The 23,886-nt window shown below is 36.9% G+C and overlaps 3 protein-coding genes across 36 annotated transcripts; 2 read left to right on the plus strand and 1 right to left on the minus strand.

The window, feature by feature from the left end:
- The first annotated feature begins 918 nt into the window (after positions 1–918).
- On the plus strand, positions 919–4,268 carry LOC129576697 (histone deacetylase HDAC1). The gene is made up of 5 exons (XM_055462168.1): positions 919–1,305; positions 1,810–1,922; positions 2,011–2,128; positions 2,268–3,389; positions 3,508–4,268. The coding sequence occupies exons 1-5, from the start codon at positions 1,257–1,259 to the stop codon at positions 3,576–3,578; spliced, it is 1,473 nt and encodes a 490-aa protein (XP_055318143.1). The 5' UTR covers positions 919–1,256; the 3' UTR covers positions 3,579–4,268.
- A 1,589-nt stretch (positions 4,269–5,857) lies between these two features.
- On the plus strand, positions 5,858–18,597 carry LOC129576693 (coronin-1C-A). 30 transcript variants are annotated; one of them, XM_055462150.1, is made up of 9 exons: positions 6,462–6,485; positions 6,587–7,111; positions 10,773–11,172; positions 14,806–14,928; positions 15,025–15,407; positions 15,497–15,671; positions 15,759–16,052; positions 16,477–16,656; positions 16,859–18,597. In XM_055462150.1, exons 3-9 carry the CDS (start codon positions 10,975–10,977, stop codon positions 17,072–17,074), a joined length of 1,569 nt encoding a protein of 522 aa, XP_055318125.1. In that variant the 5' UTR covers positions 6,462–6,485; positions 6,587–7,111; positions 10,773–10,974; the 3' UTR covers positions 17,075–18,597. The 30 variants fall into 30 exon arrangements, with proteins under 30 accessions (XP_055318131.1, XP_055318121.1, XP_055318126.1 ...); XM_055462165.1 differs by having other exon boundaries at positions 16,498–16,656; XM_055462166.1 differs by having other exon boundaries at positions 6,587–6,759; positions 10,550–11,172; positions 16,498–16,656.
- Positions 18,598–18,689: 92 nt separating this feature from the next.
- LOC129576698 (solute carrier family 35 member F5) lies at positions 18,690–23,770 on the minus strand. 5 transcript variants are annotated; one of them, XM_055462170.1, is made up of 9 exons: positions 23,502–23,770; positions 21,352–21,972; positions 21,131–21,271; positions 20,744–21,034; positions 20,452–20,634; positions 20,201–20,351; positions 19,881–20,040; positions 19,563–19,814; positions 18,690–19,409 (listed from the first exon to the last, which is right to left on the minus strand). In XM_055462170.1, the coding sequence occupies exons 2-9, from the start codon at positions 21,439–21,441 to the stop codon at positions 19,355–19,357; spliced, it is 1,323 nt and encodes a 440-aa protein (XP_055318145.1). In that variant the 5' UTR covers positions 21,442–21,972; positions 23,502–23,770; the 3' UTR covers positions 18,690–19,354. The 5 variants fall into 5 exon arrangements, with proteins under 5 accessions (XP_055318145.1, XP_055318147.1, XP_055318146.1 ...); XM_055462172.1 differs by having other exon boundaries at positions 23,403–23,770; XM_055462171.1 differs by having other exon boundaries at positions 22,839–23,770.
- Positions 23,771–23,886: the final 116 nt, after the last annotated feature.

Raw genomic sequence — 23,886 nt, forward strand, 5'->3', positions numbered from 1 at the left:
CAGCAACACAGCAGTTGAGAAGACGCGCTTCGTGAGAGTGAATGAAATAACGAAGCACAGAGCAAACGAAACAAGACTCCAAGAAGGGAGAATGTGTATATGTGAATACGGTAGAATGAGAGTGCGAGAGCGGCAGAAACACAGCAGGAGCAGTAGCAGCAGCAGCACAGTACCGTTTAACAACCGAAGAGAAATGAGAGTGCATCGAAGAGAACAAAGCCACAAATCGACTAGACGAACGAGAGCTATTTTACCAATTATACCGCTTTGCTACGATGGCAACCATATTCCATCTACACTATGTGTGCTTCTGTTGCGCTATGTGTGGCGACGCATGTATGTGTGTTCGTATGCATATATGTGAATTTCGTGCGGTTGATTGTATGCAAACCGCGCGCACTCCTCTGTATATGTAATCGTAATCTATATTTATGACTTGATTTGCTTGCTTTTCCATCTATAATTGTTAAATGGGAAAACTTCAAATGGTTTACATGCTGCGTTCCCATCCATCCAACCATTCAATTCCATCGTTGTCTTTGTTCGATACGATTTTCCATTGCATCTCAAACAATGGAATTCAAAACGTATTGCTCGCATTTTGACGGAAATGTGGTACATATTTTATGGTTATGATAACGATTCGTCATCTTTTTATGAGTCAATAATCTTATCGTTTGTCTATTTAATTCGAATTTAATGGCTGTACCCGTTCATTGTTTTCCAGCTCAACGTTTCTTATCCACTGTATTCGTATTTGGTTTGCAGTGAAGTTGGCCCCCATCACAGACAGATGCCGAACACATGAAATGTCAAATGCGACCAAGAAATTTGTACTAGATTTATCATTTTGTTGTACTGTTGCGTTTGATGATGGACTAGAATTGTTTCCACCATGTTTTATTTTTGTTCGTTGTTGTTGTTGTTGTTGTTGTTGCTTCAAACATGGACACATATACATAGAGGCATAGCTGCAATGCATTGTGTGTTGTGTCGTTCACTCAAGTAAAATAGCCCACAGTTTTCAGACGCGCGCGCTACAGTAACATTATCCCAAAGACAAGCCGCTTTAGCTGAATACAAACAGTGGAAATATACACAACCGGTGCATATTCGGTTTTCCATATTTTCACCCGAATTTTTGGAACAAATTCCAACCAAATTTATTTGGTTGTGCACGTTTTTCCCAAAAAAAACCAATTGCATCGTTCATTTTTTAATAAGTCCCAGTGAAAAAGGGTGAAAAGAAGTGAACAATGTCGGCACCAGCTCATAGCAAAAAGCGCGTTTGTTATTACTATGACAGTAAGTAAATGGAAAAAAAATTCAATTTTTATTTAATTCCAATTTTTCAAACATATCCGTGATTTGGTTTGGAACCAATTTGGGCAAAAAAATTTGACGCTTCAAGTTAAGATTATGCGTAAATTTGTGTAAAAAAAATTTCAAATCGACGAATTGGTACGAATGTGTTTTTTAAATTTTATGGCAGCCATTACTCGGTTCACTCGGATTTCGGACGACCGTACTTTTTGACGAATGCTTGCGAAAGCGCGTTCCGCTTGGTTTTACATCAAATACTATAGATGCTTGTGTGATTGTATGACGTGCACCATTCTCTACGGTACGGTCGTTCGAATACGTATATATGCGTTCGTGCACTGAGATACGCTTGGTGTAAATTCTTGGAAAACGATACACAAACACTCTCGATACAATGGCGTTAGCAATTGGCTTGACCATATCCATTCTTTGGAATTTCCGTATTTTCCTCACATTTTCAATGGAATGTTTTTTTTTGTTTTACAGGCGATATTGGCAATTATTATTATGGCCAAGGACATCCAATGAAGCCACATCGTATACGTATGACACATAATTTGCTGTTAAACTATGGCCTGTACCGCAAAATGGAAATCTATGTAATTATTTGAAAGCATTTTTTTTTTTCGAAAATAAAATCGAATTTGTTCTGACTCAAAACTAAAAATATGATTGAATTTTGTGCAGCGTCCACACAAAGCCACCGCAGATGAGATGACCAAATTCCATTCAGACGATTACATTCGATTCTTGCGCTCCATTCGACCGGACAACATGTCGGAGTACAACAAGCAGATGCAGCGGTGTAAGTGTTGAATTTTGTTTGGTTATGAAACCCTTCTTTTTTCGAATCGAATGAAAAAAGTTCGATTTTTCCCACTGGATTTTGGTCGAATATCCAATTTCTGAATCTGTTCTTTTCGTTTCGTTCACTTTCAATTCAGTCAATGTTGGTGAGGATTGTCCGGTGTTCGATGGCCTGTATGAGTTTTGTCAATTGTCGGCTGGTGGTTCTGTCGCCGCGGCTGTAAAACTGAACAAACAAGCATCGGAGATTTGTATCAATTGGGGCGGTGGTTTGCATCACGCTAAAAAATCGGAAGCGTCTGGATTTTGTTATGTGAATGACATTGTCTTAGGCATTTTGGAATTGTTGAAATATCATCAACGTGTCTTGTATATCGATATCGATGTGCATCATGGTGACGGTGTGGAAGAGGCATTCTATACAACGGACCGTGTGATGACGGTTAGCTTTCACAAATATGGTGAATATTTCCCGGGTACGGGTGATTTACGTGATATTGGTGCTGGCAAAGGCAAATATTATGCCGTAAATATTCCATTGCGTGATGGTATGGACGATGATGCTTACGAATCCATATTCGTACCAATCATTTCGAAAGTAATGGAAACATTTCAACCATCGGCCGTTGTTCTTCAGTGTGGTGCTGATTCGTTGACCGGTGATCGTTTGGGTTGCTTCAATTTAACGGTCAAAGGACATGGTAAATGCGTTGAATTTGTCAAAAAGTATAATTTACCATTTTTAATGGTGGGCGGCGGTGGTTATACCATTCGTAATGTATCAAGATGTTGGACGTATGAAACATCAGTTGCATTGGGCGTTGAAATTGCCAACGAACTACCATATAACGATTACTTTGAATACTTTGGACCCGATTTTAAATTACATATCAGCCCAAGTAATATGTCCAATCAAAATACGACTGAATATTTGGAGAAGATCAAAAATCGCTTGTTTGAAAATTTACGAATGTTACCACATGCACCGGGCGTTCAAGTACAGGCCATTCCAGAGGATGCGGTCAACGATGAGAGCGATGACGAGGACAAAGTGAACCAAGACGAACGACTACCACAAAGCGATAAAGATAAACGCATCGCACCCGATAACGAATTCTCCGATTCAGAGGACGAGGGTGAAGGTGGACGACGTGACAATCGATCATACAAAGGCCAACGTAAACGACCTCGTCTCGACAAATCTAACGATGGCAAACCGGCCGCCGAAGGTGAAGTCAAAGATGAAAAAGACACAAAAAGTAAGCCAATTTGGGATATTTTTTTCCTCTTGGGATTATAAGTCCCCTCAAGAACTTTGATAATTTTCGATCATCAACCAATTTTGCTAATTTTCTTCTTTTTTCCCCCCATTTCCAGTGGAAACAAATGATACTGAAACAGAAATTAAGCCACCCGAAGAGAAGAAAGAGCCAGCTCCCGTAGCGTAATGAACTAAAAACAAATTTTTAAGATAATAGGATAGGAATGCTTTGCAAATCGCGCGCACGTCTCTTTTGAACATTTCCTCATCTCAAAAAATGCACGACAGCGACAAAAGCACAAACACACACACACACACATTTTTAAGAGAAAACCATAAATAAAAGAGATATCTTGACGTATTACTTACAATTTTACAATTAGAAAATGATGAAAACACAAGGTATAACAACAACAGCAACAAAACAATACAAGAATTAAATAAATGAAAAGAAAAAACACAAAACAATTCAATGCAAGTTATGTTTCTTTATTTTGATGATGAGACACAATTACAGGCGATTTAATCTGAGAAAGTTCGGTGAGAATTTTTTTTTTCTGTGTTCCGTTGTTTTCAAGATTAGACCAAATGATACTGGATTTTTCGCAAAAGAATAATATCGTAATTTTTTTCTGTTTTTTTTTTTTGTTTTGTTTAATATTCTACCATGAAAACAATTGTAATGATTGCAAGATATAATTTGAGAGTGAGACTTGTTTGTGTTCATGCATTTTTACCAGTGCGTAAAATTACGATTTGAATTATCATTTTGGTGTTTCTCTTGTATGCGTACCTTGAATTTGAAGACGACCGAAATGTATAAAATTGCCAAATAACCCAATATTTTTTCTTAATAAACATCAATGAAGAAAGAAAATGAGCATTTTCATTTTAAGATTTTGCAAATTCTAATCCACTGTCAGAAGAAAAAGAAAATCAACCCAAAATTATCAAGGAGAGAAGAAAAGTCGACAAAACGAAGGCAACAAATCGCAATGGAAAAATTCATTTTCAGCTGAATCATGTTTATTTGTTTATATGAAGCAGAGTAAGAGGGGATAAAAACGATGAAGCGCAACGATTGATTGAGTTTTGGTAGTCTGAAAAGATGATGTACGCGTGGTCTTACACGCTGCCACCGCCGCCGTTGCTAAAGATGTATTCAAGCATCTCTCACACAAAACGAATAACCAAATTTGGCAAGGAATAAGTTTGACTGTGAAAATGATTTTTGGTGGTGTTTGATGCGATGTGCAAACGCACATACAAACACACCGGTATGCGCGCGCATACACAAATCCAGCGAGTATGTGTGTGTGTGTGTGTGTGCCAGCGATGAGTGAGAGTAACCGAATTAAGTCACACAGCCGCCGCGAAACACACGCTACACGAAATGCGCCGACGCACTCACATCACAAACGAAATATGATTCGTCATTTCGGTGGCTTTGCGCCGTGCATGCTATAGAAATGTATATGCATATTGTCAACGTTTGGCATTCGCCGGGCCAAATGTCCCATACGCTATTTTCAATGCAATGAAGATGTTTCTGCCTCTTGACGGTTTTTAATTGATGGTTTTCTCCGGATATTCTGGCAATCGAACCGATCTTTAAGCGTGGATCATTAGAAATGTGTTGATAAAAGCGAACACATTCAGATGGATGATCATCAGTGGCATGCGACACATGCACACAACTGTGCCCGTGGAAACACACAATCGTACAAATTTCTGCGTTGCTTGTTGTGAACGAGATACAAATACTCGAACAAATCAAAATTGAGCGGCTAGCACATACATGTGCAGTGTGCAGTGTGCACACGAGTGCGATAGACAGAGAGTGAGTGAGTGTCCGCACTAACCGGCATTTGTCAGTGACTACCGACAACATGTAAGTGCGATTAGTTTCACTGTCTCGCACCATCCATTCTTCATCGTACGAAAGCCGCGCGCAATATCATATGCGCTCTGGATAAGAAAGAGACGAAACACACGCACACAAACCCAATCTGTGCAACGAGACAAAAAATCAAAAGAAAAGAAGAAAAAAACCAACAACAACAGCAACAAGATACTTTGCAAAGGCAAAATCCAATTATTGTTCATCATTGATGGCGGTGTGCTGTGTGTGCGTGTTCCGCACATATTCGATACACGAGGAATTTCGTTCTGTGACTTATTTTTTTCCTTCATCTCGTGTGTGCATGTATTGTTGTTTTGTTGACCGTTCTTCGTCTCTTCCTCATAATTCGTGGACTGTACCAGAGAGCAAACAACCTGAAGTCAAACTGTTTAATCTCCTTTTTTTTATCTTACTCTTCTCATATCGTTTGTATTTGATTCCTTGTGTGCATGTGTGCACTACGGCTTAGCTATTGTTGTGTGTATGTTTTTTTTCATTATTTCTTGAAGATTTTTCTCATTCGCTCCATCTATTTCCAAACAATTCATCTTAATTCCCATTGTAATGTGGTCGGGTGTTAGATATACATATTCAGCCGTTTGGCTGGTCCTTGTCTTTGGAACAGCGTTTCGATGTATCCGTCATTCTGTTGGTGTGTGTATCAAGCAAGAAATTAAAAAAGAAACCAAGAAATGATCTCCATCTCTGTTACACTCTGACTTTGGATCAGTCGCACGCTCACTTCGCTTTTTCGGTTGTGTTGAATCCATACTACGAGTACGGTTGTGCGAGTGCCAGTGCGCGCGATACCAAACGATCTATCTATTAATCACATACACACATTTGAATCAAGAATCTCAGTGTGTAATGCGTCGTCGTCGTCGTCGTCGTCGTCGTCGTCGTCTTCGTCGCCTTGCAAACATTTTTAAAATACACCGAAAAGAAGAGAAGACGAAAAATAACAACAACAACAACGACATCGACATCGACAACGTCAACAGCAAACAACACACAATATTATGGTGTGTATGTCTTGTATACACATTTACAATCGTCGTCGTCGATGAAAACAGAACACACAATTCTGTGTGTGCTAACGGCTGCCTGAAAGTAAGAAGTAATGAAACGAAGCAAAAAAATATGTTCGAAATACTCGGAATGAAAAATAGTGTAACCGTGTCTGTCGAATGTGTTTGTTCTCTTTTACTCTATCCGTAATTTTGTTATTTTTCTTCTTATATTTTTGTTGTTGTTGTTGGTTAATATAAATAATTTTTTTTTTCCTACTCAAGTGTTACTCTCTGTTCAAAGCTTTCTAACTCATTTTAATGACTAATGCCGAAAAATAAAATTTAGTTTTTCTTGAAGAGAAAAAAAAAGAAGAATTTCCCTGCGACTGCAATTCGATGCCGAACAATTTAATTGGATTTTTCTCTCTGTCCTTCTTCTAAAATATTAAGTGCCAGTAACAAGTGTGATTTGTGGTTATTTGTTGAAAAAAAAAAAGAGAGAGAGAGAGAGAGAGAGAGAGAGGAGAAAAAGTAAAATACGATCATCGGTCATACATTTTCTTGCTATTGTGCATTTGAATCGTGGTCGTCGAGTTTAGAGACAATTTAACTTGGTGGTTCTCGAATGAAATCAAAACCAACACTCGCAACCAGAATTTGACGAATGACTCAACTGATAAATGTGCGGTGGTCAAAGTTCTGACATCCCAAAAACGATAAATAAATGCGATTGCTTTGCAACGTTGCTTATGGAAAACGGTTGCTTTCGCAATGAGAAAACCGACAAAAAAACAGTACACACAACAGGTTAACACCTCGATAAATACTCAAGACAAAATTCAAATACTCAATCGAAGGAAAAAAAAATTTAATGAAAATTTCAAGCAGCAACTTTGCGATATGAAGAAAGCGAAACAAGAGAAAAAATAAATTTACAGCCCAACGAATGAAGCGAAATAAAATGAACTCAAAAATTTTCGTACATGCGGCCCGAATTCATAATCAGCTTGCGCGTTGATATTTTGTTGAAACGAACATATACTTTTTTTTTCTTCATTGTTGTTGTCGTTGTTGCAGTTGTTGTTTTTTTTCTGTTTTTGTCTACTCATTTGATTCCGTTGGATGTCTCATCGAAATGTAATTCAGTTTTTTTCTCTTCGTTCTTCAGTTTCGTTCATTCTGCACATTAAAATACCGCGCGCGCAATGTTTCTCATTCCGTAATTCTTGAGAAAACAATCTTTATATCACCCGAATATAATAAGCCATCGTCGTCGTCGTCGTCTCTGGCATATGGCAGCTCGATTACTCGAATGAATCGTGAGCAATGAATTTCAGAATCCAGATATTCGGAGTTGAGCTCATCCCACTCTGAATTTTGGCCGTGATATCGACATATCGCTGCTCTCTCACTCACTCTTCACATCGGTCGGTGTGCGCAATAGGCCATTTCTTGGGGCCCGAAGGATCATCGCGCAACAGTAACGAAGATTTCTTCCGTTTGCAATATACTATATTCTTCTGTCTCTTTCGGGTTTTTGTGGCCGACCGTGTGTGCTATTGAAACAATTTCGGAAACGACGGCAAATCAACCCATTCACGAATTTATAACAAAATACTTTTTTTTTCGTTTCAAAAAAGCAACAACAAAAAATGAAGCTGATGCCATTTTTACTGCTGGTTCTACACTCTCGTCACTCTTATTCTCTTCAAAATAAGTGGATACATTTCTACAGAATTTCGGTACGTTCGTCCAACGTGTGTATTCATTATCCTCTGCCTCTTCTCTCAAAAGCTATTTCTATCCGACAGTGCTAAAAATAAAAATTCACAAATTTACTCGAGGAAAAAAAAGAACGACTACAACAACAACAAAAAAATGAAAAGGAAAGAATATTTATCTTCGTTTCGATGAAGAGCGAAGTTTCAAGAAGTTGAAAATACCCGAAACGAGATGCATATGTGTGTTTGTTATGTAGACTTCGGAATCAATCTTTCTTACACTTGACAAGAATTGAGAGAGCAAGAGAGTGAGAGCGGGAGCGAGAGAGAGAGCGTGCACAGAGAAAGTTCAATTTCATGTGACGTGACGTGACTTGGCTTCGGCGCACACAAAGTGGTGGTTGGTTGTTTGATTGCAATTGAAGATCACTCATCGATCAAAAGAATAGCCTGAGATTTCTTACGCAATTCGACCGACAAGCGTTTGTTGCGCACATCACGACTATGATGATGATGATGATGTTATGCAGCAGTAGTGGTAGTTGTAGCAGCAGCAGCAGCATCCAAATCATCACGTGGAATGCATGTCATAAATGACATTATTATCGAGTTAAATCCGCTCACAATATGTGAACGTGTGTCTGGGTGTCTTCGTCGTCGATCTTGGCTGTTTTAAATTCGCTGCTTGAATTTTCCATTTGGCTTTTGCACCGCCACGATTCACATTTTGTCAGTCTCTAATAATATAATCTACGACGGGATGGTATCATACACACACGTTCTATATTGAATGTTTTATTTCAGTTCTTTTCTCTTTTGTTGACGATGTCTCTTCGTAGTTTGTTGTGTGTTTTTTTTTCTGTCGCTCTCTTCTCATCGTCTTCGTCGTTGTCGTGAACCTGTCGTTGTGCAAATACTTTTATGCTCCAAAGTCTCGCGTTCACTCGCTTGCTTCGATCGGTGACATTTCTTGTGGCTTTTTTAGCCAGTGCATATGATAATTGTGCTGTTGCTGTTGATGATGCGGCTGCTATCGGCCACTACCGAAATAAAACTGTTACAAATCAAGCGAATAACACTCGAGACAGTGCATACGGCTACACCGGGCAGACAGAAAGAGAAAGAGAGAAAGTCAAATGGATTTGAAGAACGTGGTCGATAATAAACAGAAAAGAAATGAGCGATGAACAAACTGAGAAAAAAAAATAGCAACACAAACACACGAGACCGATAGAAAGAGAACCTGTCACAACGAATAGGGTCAAGAGAAATGAAACAAGATCCGAGATTCTGTCGTTGTCGTCGCGCGAAAGAAAGAAGTGAAAAAAAAAATCACAAGTAGAGGCGAACTAACGTGCGAGCGATATACAACACAATATTGTGTGGAAATAAACATTAGGAAAGCGTAGATGCGCGCAACACGAGAGAGCGGAAAAAAATACACATTCATCGCCGTTGTCGATGTCGTTGTTGTTGTCGTCGTCGTCGGGAAGGTTTTTCGAATAGTAGTTCTTTATTCATTTGCTTCGCAAACTATTTTAAAAATACACGATTGTGAGAGAGTATTTACGTTTAGCCGGTTGACTATATTTACCGTAATTGGTCATATTCGAGATTTTGTGATCACTGTGCACTCACTGCACACAACAGTTCTCCGTTGATAAGGGCAAAATAGACGAGGAAAAAATAAATAAATATTTGATCGAAAGCCCGCATTCTTCTGATTTGTTTCTTTCTGCTCGTTTCTGCTCTTCATATATTTTCACATGCCGATATCAAAAGTGAATGAAAAGTTTTTTTTTTTTGCTCTAAGAAAAGAAATTATGATAAAAAAAACCGAAGAATTTCAATAGAAACAGAGATTCCAAAAATAACAATTTGAGTGGGTGTGTGTGAGTGAGTGAGTGAATGAGTGCCGATTCGATGTGCGAATTTGTGGTTGTGAACTTAGTTTTTTCCATTACATGGCCGTCATCGCCACCATCACCGCGTGCGTTTGAATATCAAAACAAATCAACATATATTCGCTGAATGCTAAAATCGTAACAGTGCATCTGTCTATGTATATAGGTTAATAGCTAGTCGCCTCAGTCATCATTTGTTGCGTTAATTAAAACTGATTCAAAGGAGTGCTAATGTATACATACATCAATACAATAATAACTAAATATCCAATTTCAAATCCATCTTAATAACTATTCCATACCTTTTGGCCATCACCATTTTAGCAATGGTGTGATGGAATGAGAGTGAATGCTGGGTATAAATATATGTCGGAAATTTGATCAAACATTGATATACCATCGACGTAATTTCATTAACAAGGTGAAATGTCAATTGCACCCAATGACTTTTAAGCATTTGAATTGTGTTCGATTTCTGTACCGATCTCTCTCTCTCTCTTTCTCTCGTCCACTCTCCCTCTCTTGCCCTCTCTTGCTCTCTCTCTCTCTCTCTCTCTCTCTCTCTCTCTCTCTTGTCTTCTCTCTGTTCAACTAATTATCATCATAAATTCTATTTGAAGGGCCAATTCTAAGACGTGTGTAAGAAAATTGTGTGCTCACGAAAAGCACGGTTCATTTGTCGAGGATACAAACAAAATAACCATCTAAAAATAGATTTTAACCCACAAAAACAACCATCACCTAAAAACTCAAATCAAAAATCATTTTTTGCATTTCCAACAATTTAGCAAAAATAAAACAAAACGACCAACCAATTCAAGTGTGAATTTTAAATTTTTCCAGATTTTGTAGTGCCTAAATTTAGAGTGTTACAAATTGGCAGATAACCATACCAAAACAACACATTGGACTGAAGAAAAAAAAAACCAGATCAGATAAAAGATCAAAAAAAAAAGAAACACTGAAAATATCAACGAAAGAAAAGACTGTGCTGAAAGAAAAGAAACAAAAACAAAACACACAAACACAGAGAAATTCAATCAAAATGTCCTTTCGGATAGTGCGGAGCTCAAAATTTCGACATGTTTACGGTACGGCATTAAAGCGTGAACAATGTTACGATAATATTCGGGTATCGAAAAGTAGCTGGGACTCAACATTTTGTGCAGTTAACCCGAAATTCTTGGCCATTATCGTTGAATCAGCGGGCGGCGGTGCTTTTATCGTTCTTCCACACAACAAGGTAAGCAACGGCAAGGTGTTATGTTTTTACATGATTTATTTCTGTTTTCTATTTCGTTCATATACAATAAATCGTCATTAAAATGAAAAATCAACGCATTTATTGCCATTGGGATCAAAAATGACCAAAAACAACGGGGAAAATCGGCTTTTCATTTAAATTAATCGGCCTTTCTTCATTCTTAAATGCCATCATTCGTCAATTTTACACACACAATCCAATTTCTTTTGCTTTTTTGTTTCTCGGTTCGTTCGTTTTGTCTGTGTCGTAAATTTTGTTTGTTGTCGTCGTTATCGTTGTCATCGTGTAATTGAACGCTTGTTTCGATAAACAAGCCAAGTGGAATCGAAAAAGATGTTAATTTCATGTTGATATTGCGATACAAATATCTGCTCAACTGTGTAATGATTGATATGAAGAACGGTTTATTGATGATCGATAATTGTGTCATTTTCGCAATTTTATTGTGCGTATATGTGTGCACCTTCTACTATAATTTTTTTTATTTATTCTGTACACTCTTCGGTTGGCTTTGGCCATTTTGATGTGTGTTTTTTTTCTCCTCTCTTTTTCTTTCATTCTCTGGGCTGCTTTTTCTTTTCATTAGTCTCTATAGATTTTCAAGTCAAGTATTCAGTGCAACGCACTTGATACATTCCGTAATTGATAATTTTCTTTTCTGTGTCGTTATCGTTCGATAAAATGACCACGTATTCATGTAGACTCTATATATATAAAAGCGGGTAATATTTCATTAACAGTGAAAACATGACGAAGAAAGCATTCCAAATGAATCAACAAAACATAAATGGATCGTGACAACGAACAAAATCACGCACTTCAACACAAATCCGAACCCATAGTCTCACTCTACATGCGACAAAAGTGTAAGAGATAGAGAGAAACCCAATCGTTGAACATATGTTAAGATAGAATGAATAGAAAATTGGAGAGAAAAAACGCAAATAATGTAAAAAAAAATCGTCACATTTGATGAGTGCGGTTTTTTTGTCGAAACATACTATAATAGTAGAATGATTAGCAGCAATGGTCATAATAAACAGATTTCAAATCATAAACACAAATAAACAAACAGCTAAACGCTCGTGATGTCGTATAAATCGCTTTTTGTTGTTGTTGGCCACTGGGCGCGAGCAAACGAACGAATGAAAAAAACGCTCGCGCGCACTCCACGACAATCTTAAACGCTCAATGCTCAATGGCCATTCGGCGTGGCATGCAGTGTGCGCGCGCGCGAATGACTCAGAATAATGGAATCAATCTTATGTTTCGAAGCTGGTCTCGAATTCCTAATTAAACGACAATGTATGAGCGTATTTTATATAGATGTTTTATGTGTATAATAGAGCAATGAAACTAGCAAAACGAGCAAAATAACAAATCCCATTCACATTTGTCACATACAGCCACTTATACACACAATGACACAATGTGTACAAGAAAAGAACCTTTTGCAACTGAAACATACTTTCACAGTTGGTGATCGCGTACCAATTGAACGATCGAATTTGTTGTTATTGTTGTTGCCATTCATCGTCATCGTCAACTCATTTTGAAACGATAATCTATGTGGTTTTCCATTTTATCCACGCATCTGCGCTATACGCATTAAGGATATTCGTATCAGCATCGACGAAAATAAAACATCCGCTCATGAATCATATCGGCTGCGATGATAAATGTGAATCAACATAAAACAATTGCCGCCTTTGGCCGGCTGAATTTCGATGGAAATATACGGGATCTGACCCTTAAATGAAATTAACCGCCTTCGGAATGATTTCGCTGCATACAGCGAATGTTATAGATATAGAGATGTTATCAAGGGAAATGCAATGATGCGCTTATCGTCGGAACAAAACAGTAAATGGAACAACAAAAAATTTTCTCGGAACAAAGTAACGCAACTAGTTGCAATTAAAATATTCCTCGAACTCTGTCGCTCTCTTGTTCTCTTGCTCTCTTGCTCTGTGTCGAGCTACCATACCATCTACCTACGCACCAACATATTCATATCGAAATGATAAATACTCCTGGTGGTCGGTGTTCTCGATCGAGCGGCTGTGTGCTCGCCAAAACCGAGAGTCGACATCACCAAATCGAAAAAAAAATCTTTTGAATCGAAAAGAAACACAAAATATGATGTGTTGAAATTTCGAGGTTAATTTATGAATGTGAATGGCAGAAATAACGAACAACAACAAATATATCGCTGATATTATTTTTCGTAGGGCGCAAAACAAACGCGCGCTCGTCTTGTTTGATCCAATTTTCGTTTAATTTTTTCTTTGTATTTATTCGTGGTGCACATTTTTCTCTCGCATTCGACCACTGTAATGCGCATTACAATCGATGATCACCATATTTTAGTGTCATACATTAGTTTCAAACGAATATTTAATTATTGGCCGAAAAAAAATCGTTATTTATTTGAATAATAAAGACGCAATTGCATCAACCGGTAAATCAAAGAGACTGCTTGCAACGGTCTGCCAAAGAGCTAAGCAAAAATGAAATGATTCGAGAAAAAGAGAGAGCGATAAAAAAAAAGCACTGAGAGAGTGAGGAAAAGAAAGAAGAAAAGGCGAACGAGGAGCGCAAGTAACGTGGCTGATGTTTGTGTGTATCTTGATGTGAAACTATTTTCGTCTTTTCTCATTAATTTGCAACCGATTTGCCCCGCAATGTTTGTTTGTTGGAACGGCGACGGCGCACACGGCAAATTGCTCATTTGATTGCCAATGCAAAAATTCCATCCCAATGAAACTGGAGCAGTTTGAAACTATTTTACGGATAGTAATTGACCTTTAATTTTCCTATTTTCGATATCTTATTTCGGGCCAAATTTTGGCCACCAGCCAGACACAAAATGACGATTTAATTTTAGCACATTTGCTCACACACACTCACGCATAACGTTGGCTTTTTGGATAAATCCGAATTTTTAGACGGTTCGGTCGATGAGCGCACCTTATTTACGAAATGTGCGCCTCATGATGATTCCCATTCGCGTATTTCGCAACCGCTTTGGTTGGCAGCAAAAAAAAAAAACCAAAAAAAAAATCGCTGTGAGAATCGCTTCCCGTGCGCAATTTTGTCAATTTGTTGTTGTTGTTTTTGTTGCCGCTGTTTTTTTTCTTATTTCGCGTTGTTTTTCTCGGCTGGCCATTCGAAATAGGTCATACACACACACACATCATCATCGTTTTTGTCATTTGAAGTAACTATTTTTGAACATTTATGCTTGTGATCGCCCGATTTTACGGTCGCTTTCATACTAATAATATTTCAATTTTTTGATGACACTTCATTATTTTGCTCGGTGTTTTTGTTTCTTTCTGCGCCGTTCGCACGTACCGAAAAAAAATCAAAACCAACTTATCATGTCAGAAATGTGAATTATTTTCATGTGGCTCTGCCAATGCGTTGATTTTCATTCATTTTGGGCGCAATGTGAATGAAGAAAAACAATGATTTTCTTTTTGTTTTCAATGAATTAAAGACGTGAAAAAGGACACAGCCAAGCGTGAGATTTATTTACCAAACTTACGTCAATTTATAAATTTAGAAATTGCGAGTTTTAATGTAAATGCATTTGTTTTCGTTGACAAGGTTGGACGTATAAATCCAGATCATCCATTGGTTGGTGGCCATAAAGGACCTGTGCTAGATATTGCTTGGTGCCCGCACAATGACAACGTCATTGCGTCTGGATCAGAAGACTGTGTGGTGAAAGTAAGTTACTTTTTTCATTTCAAATACTTTTTCTCCGTTTAGTCTTGAATCCTTTTTTTCATTTGATACACATTTTTCTTTTCATTTGAAAAATAGGTGTGGCAAATTCCTGATGGAGGTCTCGTTCGCACAATCACCGAACCCGTTGTTGATTTGCTTTATCATCAGCGACGTGTTGGCATCGTGTTGTGGCATCCGACAGCATTGAATGTTTTGCTCACAGCCGGTTCGGATAATCAGGCCGTTATCTGGAATGTGGGCACTGGTGAATCGCTAGTCAAAATCGATTGTCATCCGGATCAGATTTACAGTGCATGCTGGGATTGGAACGGTGCCAAATTGGTGACCACGTGCAAAGATAAGAAAATCCGTTTGATCAATCCACGCACAGGTGAAGTTGAAAGTGAAGCCTACTGTCATGAGGGATCAAAAGCAACACAAGCCATCTTCTTGCGACATGGACTCATCTTCACCACCGGGTATGGATTTGAATAAAATTTTCGATTTGTTTGGTTCAATGTCAAAATCCCAACATTTATTTGGTGTTCCATTCTTTTTCCCAATTCAGTTTCAATCGATCATCGGAACGTCAATATTCGCTTCGAGCGCCGGATGCTCTCAACGATCCAATCGTAATGGTTGAATTGGACACATCAAACGGTGTTATGTTCCCTCTTTACGATCCGGACACAAATCTAGTTTTCTTATGTGGAAAAGGTGATTCGGTGATCAGATATTTTGAGGTAACTTAATCGGCCTTTGACTCATTGAAAGGAAAAGAAAATTCTTGCTTCATGGAAAGTGAACCAAAATCTCGGTTTTATCTTTAGGTTACACCAGAAGCACCGTTTGTTCACTTCATTAACACATATCAGTCACCAGATCCGCAACGCGGTATAGGAATGATGCCAAAACGAGGTTGTGATGTAAACACCTGCGAAATTGCCAAGTTTTATCGACTGAATAACAATGGATTGTGTCAGGTGGTTTCAATGACGGTGCCGCGAAGGTCGGAACTCTTCCAAGAGGATTTGTATCCGGATACATTGTCTGATGAGCATGCCACTACCGCCGAAGAATGGATCGAAGGAACTGATGCCGAACCAATTTTGGTTTCACTTAAAGTGAGTTATGACAAACTGAAAATCGTAAACAAAATATTTATATCCAATTCAAAATGACTCACCGTTTGTGGTCATCCATTCAAAAATAGCCATTTCGAATCGCAAAATTTTCTCTCTGAATAGAAAAGAAGAAGATAGAAAAACACTCATCGATTTTGTGACGAGAAATGAACGATTCATGGCCATTTGTTTTATGTTAAATATTTTCCATTTTTTTTAATACCGTTAAATGCTGCATGGTGCCAAACATTAAAAAAATAAAACAATACATAAACACATATTCGAATATGTACATACCTCATCATCTGTACACAATTTACTAATCGGACCCAGAATCCAGATTAGATTTAATGTTTCGTGTGTGTGTGTGTGTGCACAAAATCGCAGCTAAATGAGCATACTAAAAGTCAAAATTAAAATTTAGGATCGTTCTTTAATGGTACAGGGTGGGTATGTGTCACCATCAAGCGCAAAAACGTTGACCGTTAACAGGAAAGAGAATGCGCTGAACAAGATACCGCCACGCGGTCCCAAAGGCAGTGCCACAAACAATTCAAACGCAACCAACAACAATAACAACACTTCAATAGCATCCAGTATTGATGTAAGTGATTCCATTATAATATTAAAAATAATTATTTTCTACTGGAAAAAAAAGTGTTGATCATGATTGAGCACATAGCTATGTGATTTTATCGCAAAAGTTTTGTTGCGTTTTTTTTTTCTTCTTGGAACACGACAAGTAAAAATTTATTTTATTTTCTCGTCATTTTTGTGGATAAAAAAAAATTGTTTCATTTTTACAGGAAAGCCAACTGAAAGAATTAACGGATGAATTAAAAAAGCAAACCGAAGAGATGCGCAAACTGAAAGCCATCATTGTAAAGCATGAGAATCGAATCCGTAGCTTAGAGGCGGCACAAAAGGCGCGCGAAGATGATGCTCTAGATGTAATTTTACAGAACAACGATTCGGGATCGAAGCGAGAGTCAAGTGTCAACCTAGCACCAGATGAAGTGTAAAAATAATGTTATGTGTGTGGTGTGCATGCGTGCGTGCGTGCGTGTGTATTGATCGTTGGCACAATGCCAAAAATGTCGGCAGACCCCTCTCTAATTTGTAACTGCAATAATGCAAATGTGTTTTTTTTTTTAAATCTGATAATTAATTAATTTAATCGAAGTTTTCAAAGCAAAGAGAAAAAGAAATAGCTATAGTTAATTACAAACGAAACGAAACAAAGCAAACAAAAAAAAATGGAAATAATATGGCTGGAACTATTTAAACAACACAAATGCAAAAAATCGACAAAGGATTTTCTTTCTGTAAAAGTGTTTTCAACACAAACAACGGAAAAAAACAAAAAATGAAGAAAGAAAAAAACAACCTCGAATGGAATCTATATAAATAATTTGTATAAAAGGATGTTTAATTTAAAATTTGTATAGAGCAACCAGAGAGAGATAGAGAGAGATAGAGAAGGCATAAGAAATCCTCAACTTTATTTTAAGCACATTTTTTTTTTGACTTAGTCAATCGAATCGCTAGGCTTTGCGCATTCACACCATTTATCTTTTCTCTTCTCTGTATTTCCGTTTCTTTTTTCCTTCATTTCTACTACTTGCTAATGCCCGTACTCAATTTCATCGGTTTGTCTGTTTTTTTTTCAAAAGAAAAAACGAAATCACTATCATGCTGTTTCTTCAATTCTTTCTCAACTTCATCTGCTTCATTTGTTTCATGTACATAATTTACGCATAGGCATTGTTTTGTTCGTTGTACTTGCTCCGGGTATCGTAGAGTGAAAGAGTCGGTGAGCCGCCTTTCAATGTTCAATTTGAACGTTAAAGAGCAACGATTTTTATTTTGATAGATTTAGGGAAACAAACGTTTTTATTTTGTCAAGCATAAAATCATTTTTTTTTCTGTTTCAATGGAGAGAAAGAAGGAAATTCAGTGTAGAAGAAAAGAGAGAGAAAAAAAATGAAGCAAATGTAAAAACACGCAACGATTACAACGAAAAATGTTAATTAAATATAGATTCTGTTCAATTCGAGCATCAGTCTCAAATATGACAAAAAGCTACGCAAATCAAAGATGACACGATAAGAATTTTAACAATAGCAATTTATTATTGACTTGATGGTATGACTTTTTTTTTGTAATTTAAAGAATTTTTTTTTTCGTATCGTTTTTTCTTTTGTACTTTTGTTTTAGTGCCATTACAATCTAATTTTATTAACATCTTTTTTTAACGCGAGATATAAATATTGATGATGATGATGATATTGAACGCGAAAATATGATGAGAACGAACGCCATTGGGTTCGAATATTTGAAAGTCTTGCATTTTTTCTTTAAGTGTCGATGCTCAAATTTTTTTTTTTTTAATTTTTATTCAAATGTTATTTAAAAACAACAAAAAAAAATGCCTTCACATTGTGTATCAAACTGAAGAAGAGAGAATAAATTTTTCTAAACGAAATGTTGTTGACAAATCAAAATAAAATCACAGATTAAAAAAAAATACAAAACAAACTCGAAATGCAACTGGCATTTTCAATTTTCATCATAATTATTGTTGAGGAGAGAAAATCGACGGTCAAAATTGTAAGCGAACAAATGAAACGCATTCTATTCTGGTTGTATCTATTTGAATTGCAAATTGCAAATTTTTATTTACTGTCCAAATTAAAATAACTTACTACATCTATACTGGAAAAAAAAAATTATAATGTGATGTCTTACATGACAAAAAAAAACCGCAATGAAAAAAGGGGGCGGGCAAAAAAAAAGAATTAATTTTATCACAAACAAATTCTGAATTTCAGTTCTAAATGACATTTATGTGAGATTTTAAGCATTTTTTTCGTTTGGATCTTCTTTATAACTTAATGACTGGATTTTCGAACATTGAATGCTTCCATATATCTTCGGATTATTTTTTTTCGTTTTTTTCTTCTTTTTGACTGATTCTCCTTAAAAAAAACTATCGACGACGATGACGACCACAAAAAATATATATTCTATTTAATAGGAAAACGAGAGGAAATTATACATTACGTATTTTGAAATGTTTTTAATCGGGATTGAAATGCGTTTAGTTGCACTGAAAATGTTCACGAATAATGCGAACCAGAGATGTGTCCTGTTAAATACTTGTTTGTTTTCTTCTTCTCTTTTTTTTAGCTAAACTGTACATTTTAACATTGTACATATGTTTTGTGTGTGTGTTTTAAGTGGCTGCTGTTCGTAGATTGATTGACAACCACGAAATTAAATAGTCTTTTCGATGGAATTCATTAATTGTCGTAGTTGCTGATCAGAGATTCATGTTGTTCGTCTAAATCTGATACTCTGCAAAGAGAAATAATACGATACACATGTTAATTGCTTGATATAGAGTAGATAAAACAGAAAAACAACAATTTTTTTTTCGATTTATGAGAAAAATTAGTGCTAATGACACCATATCGTGATGGTAGAGTTCCGAATGAATTTGTGTCTTACCTAACTATATTTGGTCGTCTGCACAAGCACAATTTGCGATAGCCAATTTTAATGAGCCGCCATAACGGATCGCTGTCCTCGTTTTTCATCAAGAATCCGACAAACAGCAGTGAGCCACACATTGGTATTGTGCCGAAATAAAAGAGCGACGAAAATGTCTTACTTTTGAACATCACATCAAACAGCATGGCCAATGGGATTTGCAATGTCATTGCAATTGTTCCAATCAACGATGATGTTAGAAAGCACGACCTGTGGAATACAATCAGTTTCATATGTTTTACAATTACTCTAAAATTAAGATAGACTCGTAGTTACCATAGCCACAGTGCTTCGGATAAAACAGTGCCAATCAATCCATTCAAAAATAACACTAAAAATTGACGATGATTTGGTAATTCAAACAATTCGATTTGTGTGAAATTCAGTACGAAAAATATTGGCCACATCAAGAGTAGATTCCACAAACCAACGAATCCTGTGTTGTTTTGTTTTGGAAAAGCGATAGAAATTTATGGAAATCGGTTAAAATTTGAATTTTTTAAAATTGATTCGAAATGAAGTTCCATTGATGATCTGAATGAAGAAAATTGGATCTAAATTGAATCTATAACCAATGGATGTGGTGCAAAACTTACCAAAAAAGAGTGGTATATCAATTTTCTCTTCCGTATCACTTTTATGCTTGACTAATACTAAATACGAGGCATAAAAAAAAGCACTTAGTAATGCTAAAACGACACCCTTTGACATTTTTGGACCCTGGACATCGGCTATTGTAACCATCACCTGTGTGTATGTGTGCGAAAGAGTACAAAATGTGGATTAAAAGCGTGTAAAATACCAGTAAAAGAACTGAAAAATGGTCAACAGCCAACAGAAGACTCACCACACCAGCGATGCAAATGAATACTGCTATTAATTTGGACAGTGTGAATCGGTCGCCGCTTGATGACGGATACATTGCAGCCAAGATTAAGGTGAAAAATGTTGACGTTGAACTCAACAACAAGACCAGTGCTGTTTCGTTCGGTTCGAGCGCCAGTTGAAATAGATAATTCGCGATGAACCACTGACAAATGGGGAGAATAAAGAAGATTAACGTTAAGTCCTTGGAAGATTATCGTTTGTCGAACATCTCTTGTAACAGGTGATCAATTTAAGATAAAGAAATGCCATACCAAGACGCAAAACATCAGAGCCGTACGGGCCGTTTTGTGATTGGTTTTCTGTCGTCGAATTCTCATGCTGGCCGCATATGACAGGCGTGACATCAGAGCTTCGGTTGCATCGTGTGGTGACATCTCTCGCACTTCGGCCAATTTACTGAACCGAACGCTTCTAATACTGGAATCATCACTCTCGGTGCCGGAGATGTGGCCACCACCATTTTTAATCGGCACATAAGTTGAATCACTTAATGAATTACCATTTGAGAAAAAATTCTCATCTTCTACATTCTGATCGACAAGCTGCCCCCGCCCCAAAACGATGAAAATCAAAACAAGCACATTAAATTTGGACATGAAATAAGAGAGAATTCCAGCCGAAGATGAATGAATTTTTACCGTATAATTGTTGCGATTTGGATCACATGAATTTTTCCACGGTGCAATCAGTCCAAGCACTAAAAGGTACAGCGTAAACATTGACGTTTTAAAATATGTGCAAAAGAACGGCTTATCGAAGTCCTCATTTTGATAAAGAAACTGAAAAGAAAAACAACGAAAACAAATTGGTTTTTTGTCGGTGGGTAAACAAATAAAAGATATCATTATTTTTGACTCACCTTCGTTAATTCCGAAGACGAAACCCAAATAATGTCAACAACGATTAATAAAAATATGCCCAATAGAAGTTTATAGGTTTTGTTAATCATTTTCGTCTGCTGTGCTGTGTTGCTTATTGTGCAGTAGCATATCAGAGAGATGGAGATGAGCAAAAAGTACGATGTGTTGCCAGAGAACAAAAAAATCGAAAATTCGGTGTAAAATCAGTGAAAATGGAATGGATCAATGGGAATCATCGAAGAATTTCGGTATTCACACTCCAATCTCGGCCAGCGTAAATGCATTGAGACCTTTGTTTTTTCGATTAATTAAGTGTGTAGTCGGCGGTGGCAGCAACGACGACGCGCGTGTAAAGTGGTTTTGGTTGTGGATGTGGTTGTTGTTGTTGGTGCTGCTGCTACTGCTACTGCTACTATTTACATTATTGTTGTTCACTTGAGAATGTTCTTCATTCATTGAAATGTATCATGTTCGATTAATTGGTGCTGTTGATTTGCCTGGGCGAATGAACGGTATATTGGCTCGGTATTCGAGTTTAATTTTGTTTTGTTGTTTGTTTCGAAGATTCGTGCACAGCTGCAACATCAGCGACAGCAGTAGCAACGTTTCGTCACTTGGATCTGTTTGTATGAAGAACAAATATGATTGAAAAAAAAAACACGCAACGAAAAACCCGAATTAGACGTTTATTTTAAGCGAAACCCACAAATATATGCTAGATTCGATCTAAATTTGAGGGACAAAAAACCGAAACGGTACACTGAAAACCGAATAATTCAATTCGCTTGACCGTCATTTTGAGGTTTCAAATTGCTGTTTTTGCTGCAAATGTGTAATGAAACAAAAAAGATTGGTTCCAACAATATCGCGTGTGTTATAATCAATCACTTTCTACACATTAAACATGCAATGGTCTTATACAATGTCTGCAATCAATAAATAGTCTTTTTTTCCTTATGTGTTTGTTTGTGTGTGTGTGTGTGTGTGTGTGTGGTGTTCGGTTGTGTTCTTGATGAATTCCATCGAATTAGCAATCTTATTCACCGAATGTACTTTTGTATGGTTGCTGAAAATCGTGCTCTTTTAAGTAAACACAACCTTTGAACGATGGTTTAAAGTCGATTTGGAATTTGGCGTTCAAATGGAATATTCAACACAATAGACGTCAATCGAATAGGTTTTCCATCTCTTTGCCGATATTTCCGTTTACCATCCCGTGTTCTATAGCCATATGGTGACGAGAATGAACTTGTTCTGTCCAAGTGATAAATGGTAATTTCCGCTTCGCACACGATTAATGAACTGTTTTGTATTATTGTAAAAACCAAGTAAAACTCCATTTTCGGTGTCAACTCACTGTTGTACAATCAATATTTTATGAGCCTACTTTTCATGTTCAATTTCGACAACAAGAACAACGACCAAAAAAAAAAAAAAAAAAAAAAACAAATGAAACTGGAACGCAAAACAAATCGCTTTTGCTTACTTTGACGATGCAACGCAAGTATGGTATTTTTAGTTGTAATGAACGAAGAAGAAGGGAAAAAAAGACTCTTGGACACTTGATACGAAGACACTCAATCCCAACAGGTTTGACACGAGTTTTATGCTTTTTTTCTTCTTCTTTGTCTGTTTTTTGCTCTTTCGATTTGTTTGCAATTGAACTACACAGTGATCGATTTTTTTTCTGGGTAGTTTTTTTGGTAACGACAGCGGCCGCTTCGTTGTCTACATCAATCGGAAAGCAACGCTTTTGCAATATTCTCCAGAGACTAGATAAACGACATCATAAATTTTCACTTTTCACAAACAATGCGAACCACAATGACATTATCTAACATACACACGGCAACAATTATCCAAATCTTTTATCATTACTACATGGCAACCATTTACAATATACGATTCTCAAATGCAGACCAAGAAAAAGAAAACGATGAATCAAATGGTTGTTAGCGAATAAACAAATTGCCTGAATTTAATTGAGCAACTTCTTTTTTCTTGGATTAAACTCATCAAACGAATGAAAAAGAAACGAAGAAAAAAATACTTGAAAAAATCACAAGCGAACAAAAAAAAAGCATTCAAATTCGGACACTCTCTCTAATTCACTTCCGATGATTATGTGTCAATACAAATTATAGTTTACCAATATGAATAGCCCGAAATACGGACACACAATCGAAAAATTCTTTTTCTTTTCTCGCCTGCTTTATGTTTACGTCTTTGAGAACAACAACATTTCTATTACAAGAACCGAAACACTATACAAGCACCACCGTACATTTTTGACATTCACACACATGAAGATAAAACCGCGCAATAACCATACGTTTAGCGTACAAACCCGCCTGAAGTTGGCTTTATCGTTGAATTACTTTAAAAACAAATTGCCGTCCATAAAGAGTTGCGGTTTTATTTCGTTCTTGGTTTTCTTCTGAATATGTTTGCCTATTGAATTTATCGAGAGGAAAATAATTGATTTTATTGAAGAGAAAAAAAATGATTGAGAGAAAAATATTGATTTTTCTTTT

The sequence above is a fragment of the Sitodiplosis mosellana genome, unplaced genomic scaffold (genome assembly GCF_009176505.1).
Source record: "Sitodiplosis mosellana isolate CC-2019 unplaced genomic scaffold, AAFC_SMos_1.0 Smas_scaffold_6191, whole genome shotgun sequence".
NCBI classification, from domain to species: domain Eukaryota; kingdom Metazoa; phylum Arthropoda; class Insecta; order Diptera; family Cecidomyiidae; genus Sitodiplosis; species Sitodiplosis mosellana.

What these genes read in the sequence shown, in the direction of transcription:
- LOC129576697 (XM_055462168.1), top strand. Translation starts at nt 1,257, where the DNA reads ATGTCGGCACCAGCTCATAGCAAAAAGCGCGTTTGTTATTACTATGAC. An exon ending in CGTTTGTTATTACTATGACA is followed by an intron (nt 1,306 to 1,809) that starts GTAAGTAAATGG and finishes TTTGTTTTACAG; the next exon opens with GCGATATTGGCAATTATTAT. An exon ending in CAACAAGCAGATGCAGCGGT is followed by an intron (nt 2,129 to 2,267) that starts GTAAGTGTTGAA and finishes CTTTCAATTCAG; the next exon opens with TCAATGTTGGTGAGGATTGT.
- LOC129576698 (XM_055462170.1), bottom strand. Translation starts at nt 21,441, where the DNA reads ATGATTAACAAAACCTATAAACTTCTATTGGGCATATTTTTATTAATC. An exon ending in CAAATCGCAACAATTATACG is followed by an intron (nt 21,035 to 21,130) that starts GTAAAAATTCAT and finishes GGGCGGGGGCAG; the next exon opens with CTTGTCGATCAGAATGTAGA. An exon ending in TCCGAAGCACTGTGGCTATG is followed by an intron (nt 19,815 to 19,880) that starts GTAACTACGAGT and finishes TGTATTCCACAG; the next exon opens with GTCGTGCTTTCTAACATCAT.
- LOC129576693 (XM_055462146.1), top strand. Translation starts at nt 10,975, where the DNA reads ATGTCCTTTCGGATAGTGCGGAGCTCAAAATTTCGACATGTTTACGGT. An exon ending in TCGTTCTTCCACACAACAAG is followed by an intron (nt 11,173 to 14,805) that starts GTAAGCAACGGC and finishes TTCGTTGACAAG; the next exon opens with GTTGGACGTATAAATCCAGA. An exon ending in CGGTGATCAGATATTTTGAG is followed by an intron (nt 15,672 to 15,758) that starts GTAACTTAATCG and finishes TTTTATCTTTAG; the next exon opens with GTTACACCAGAAGCACCGTT.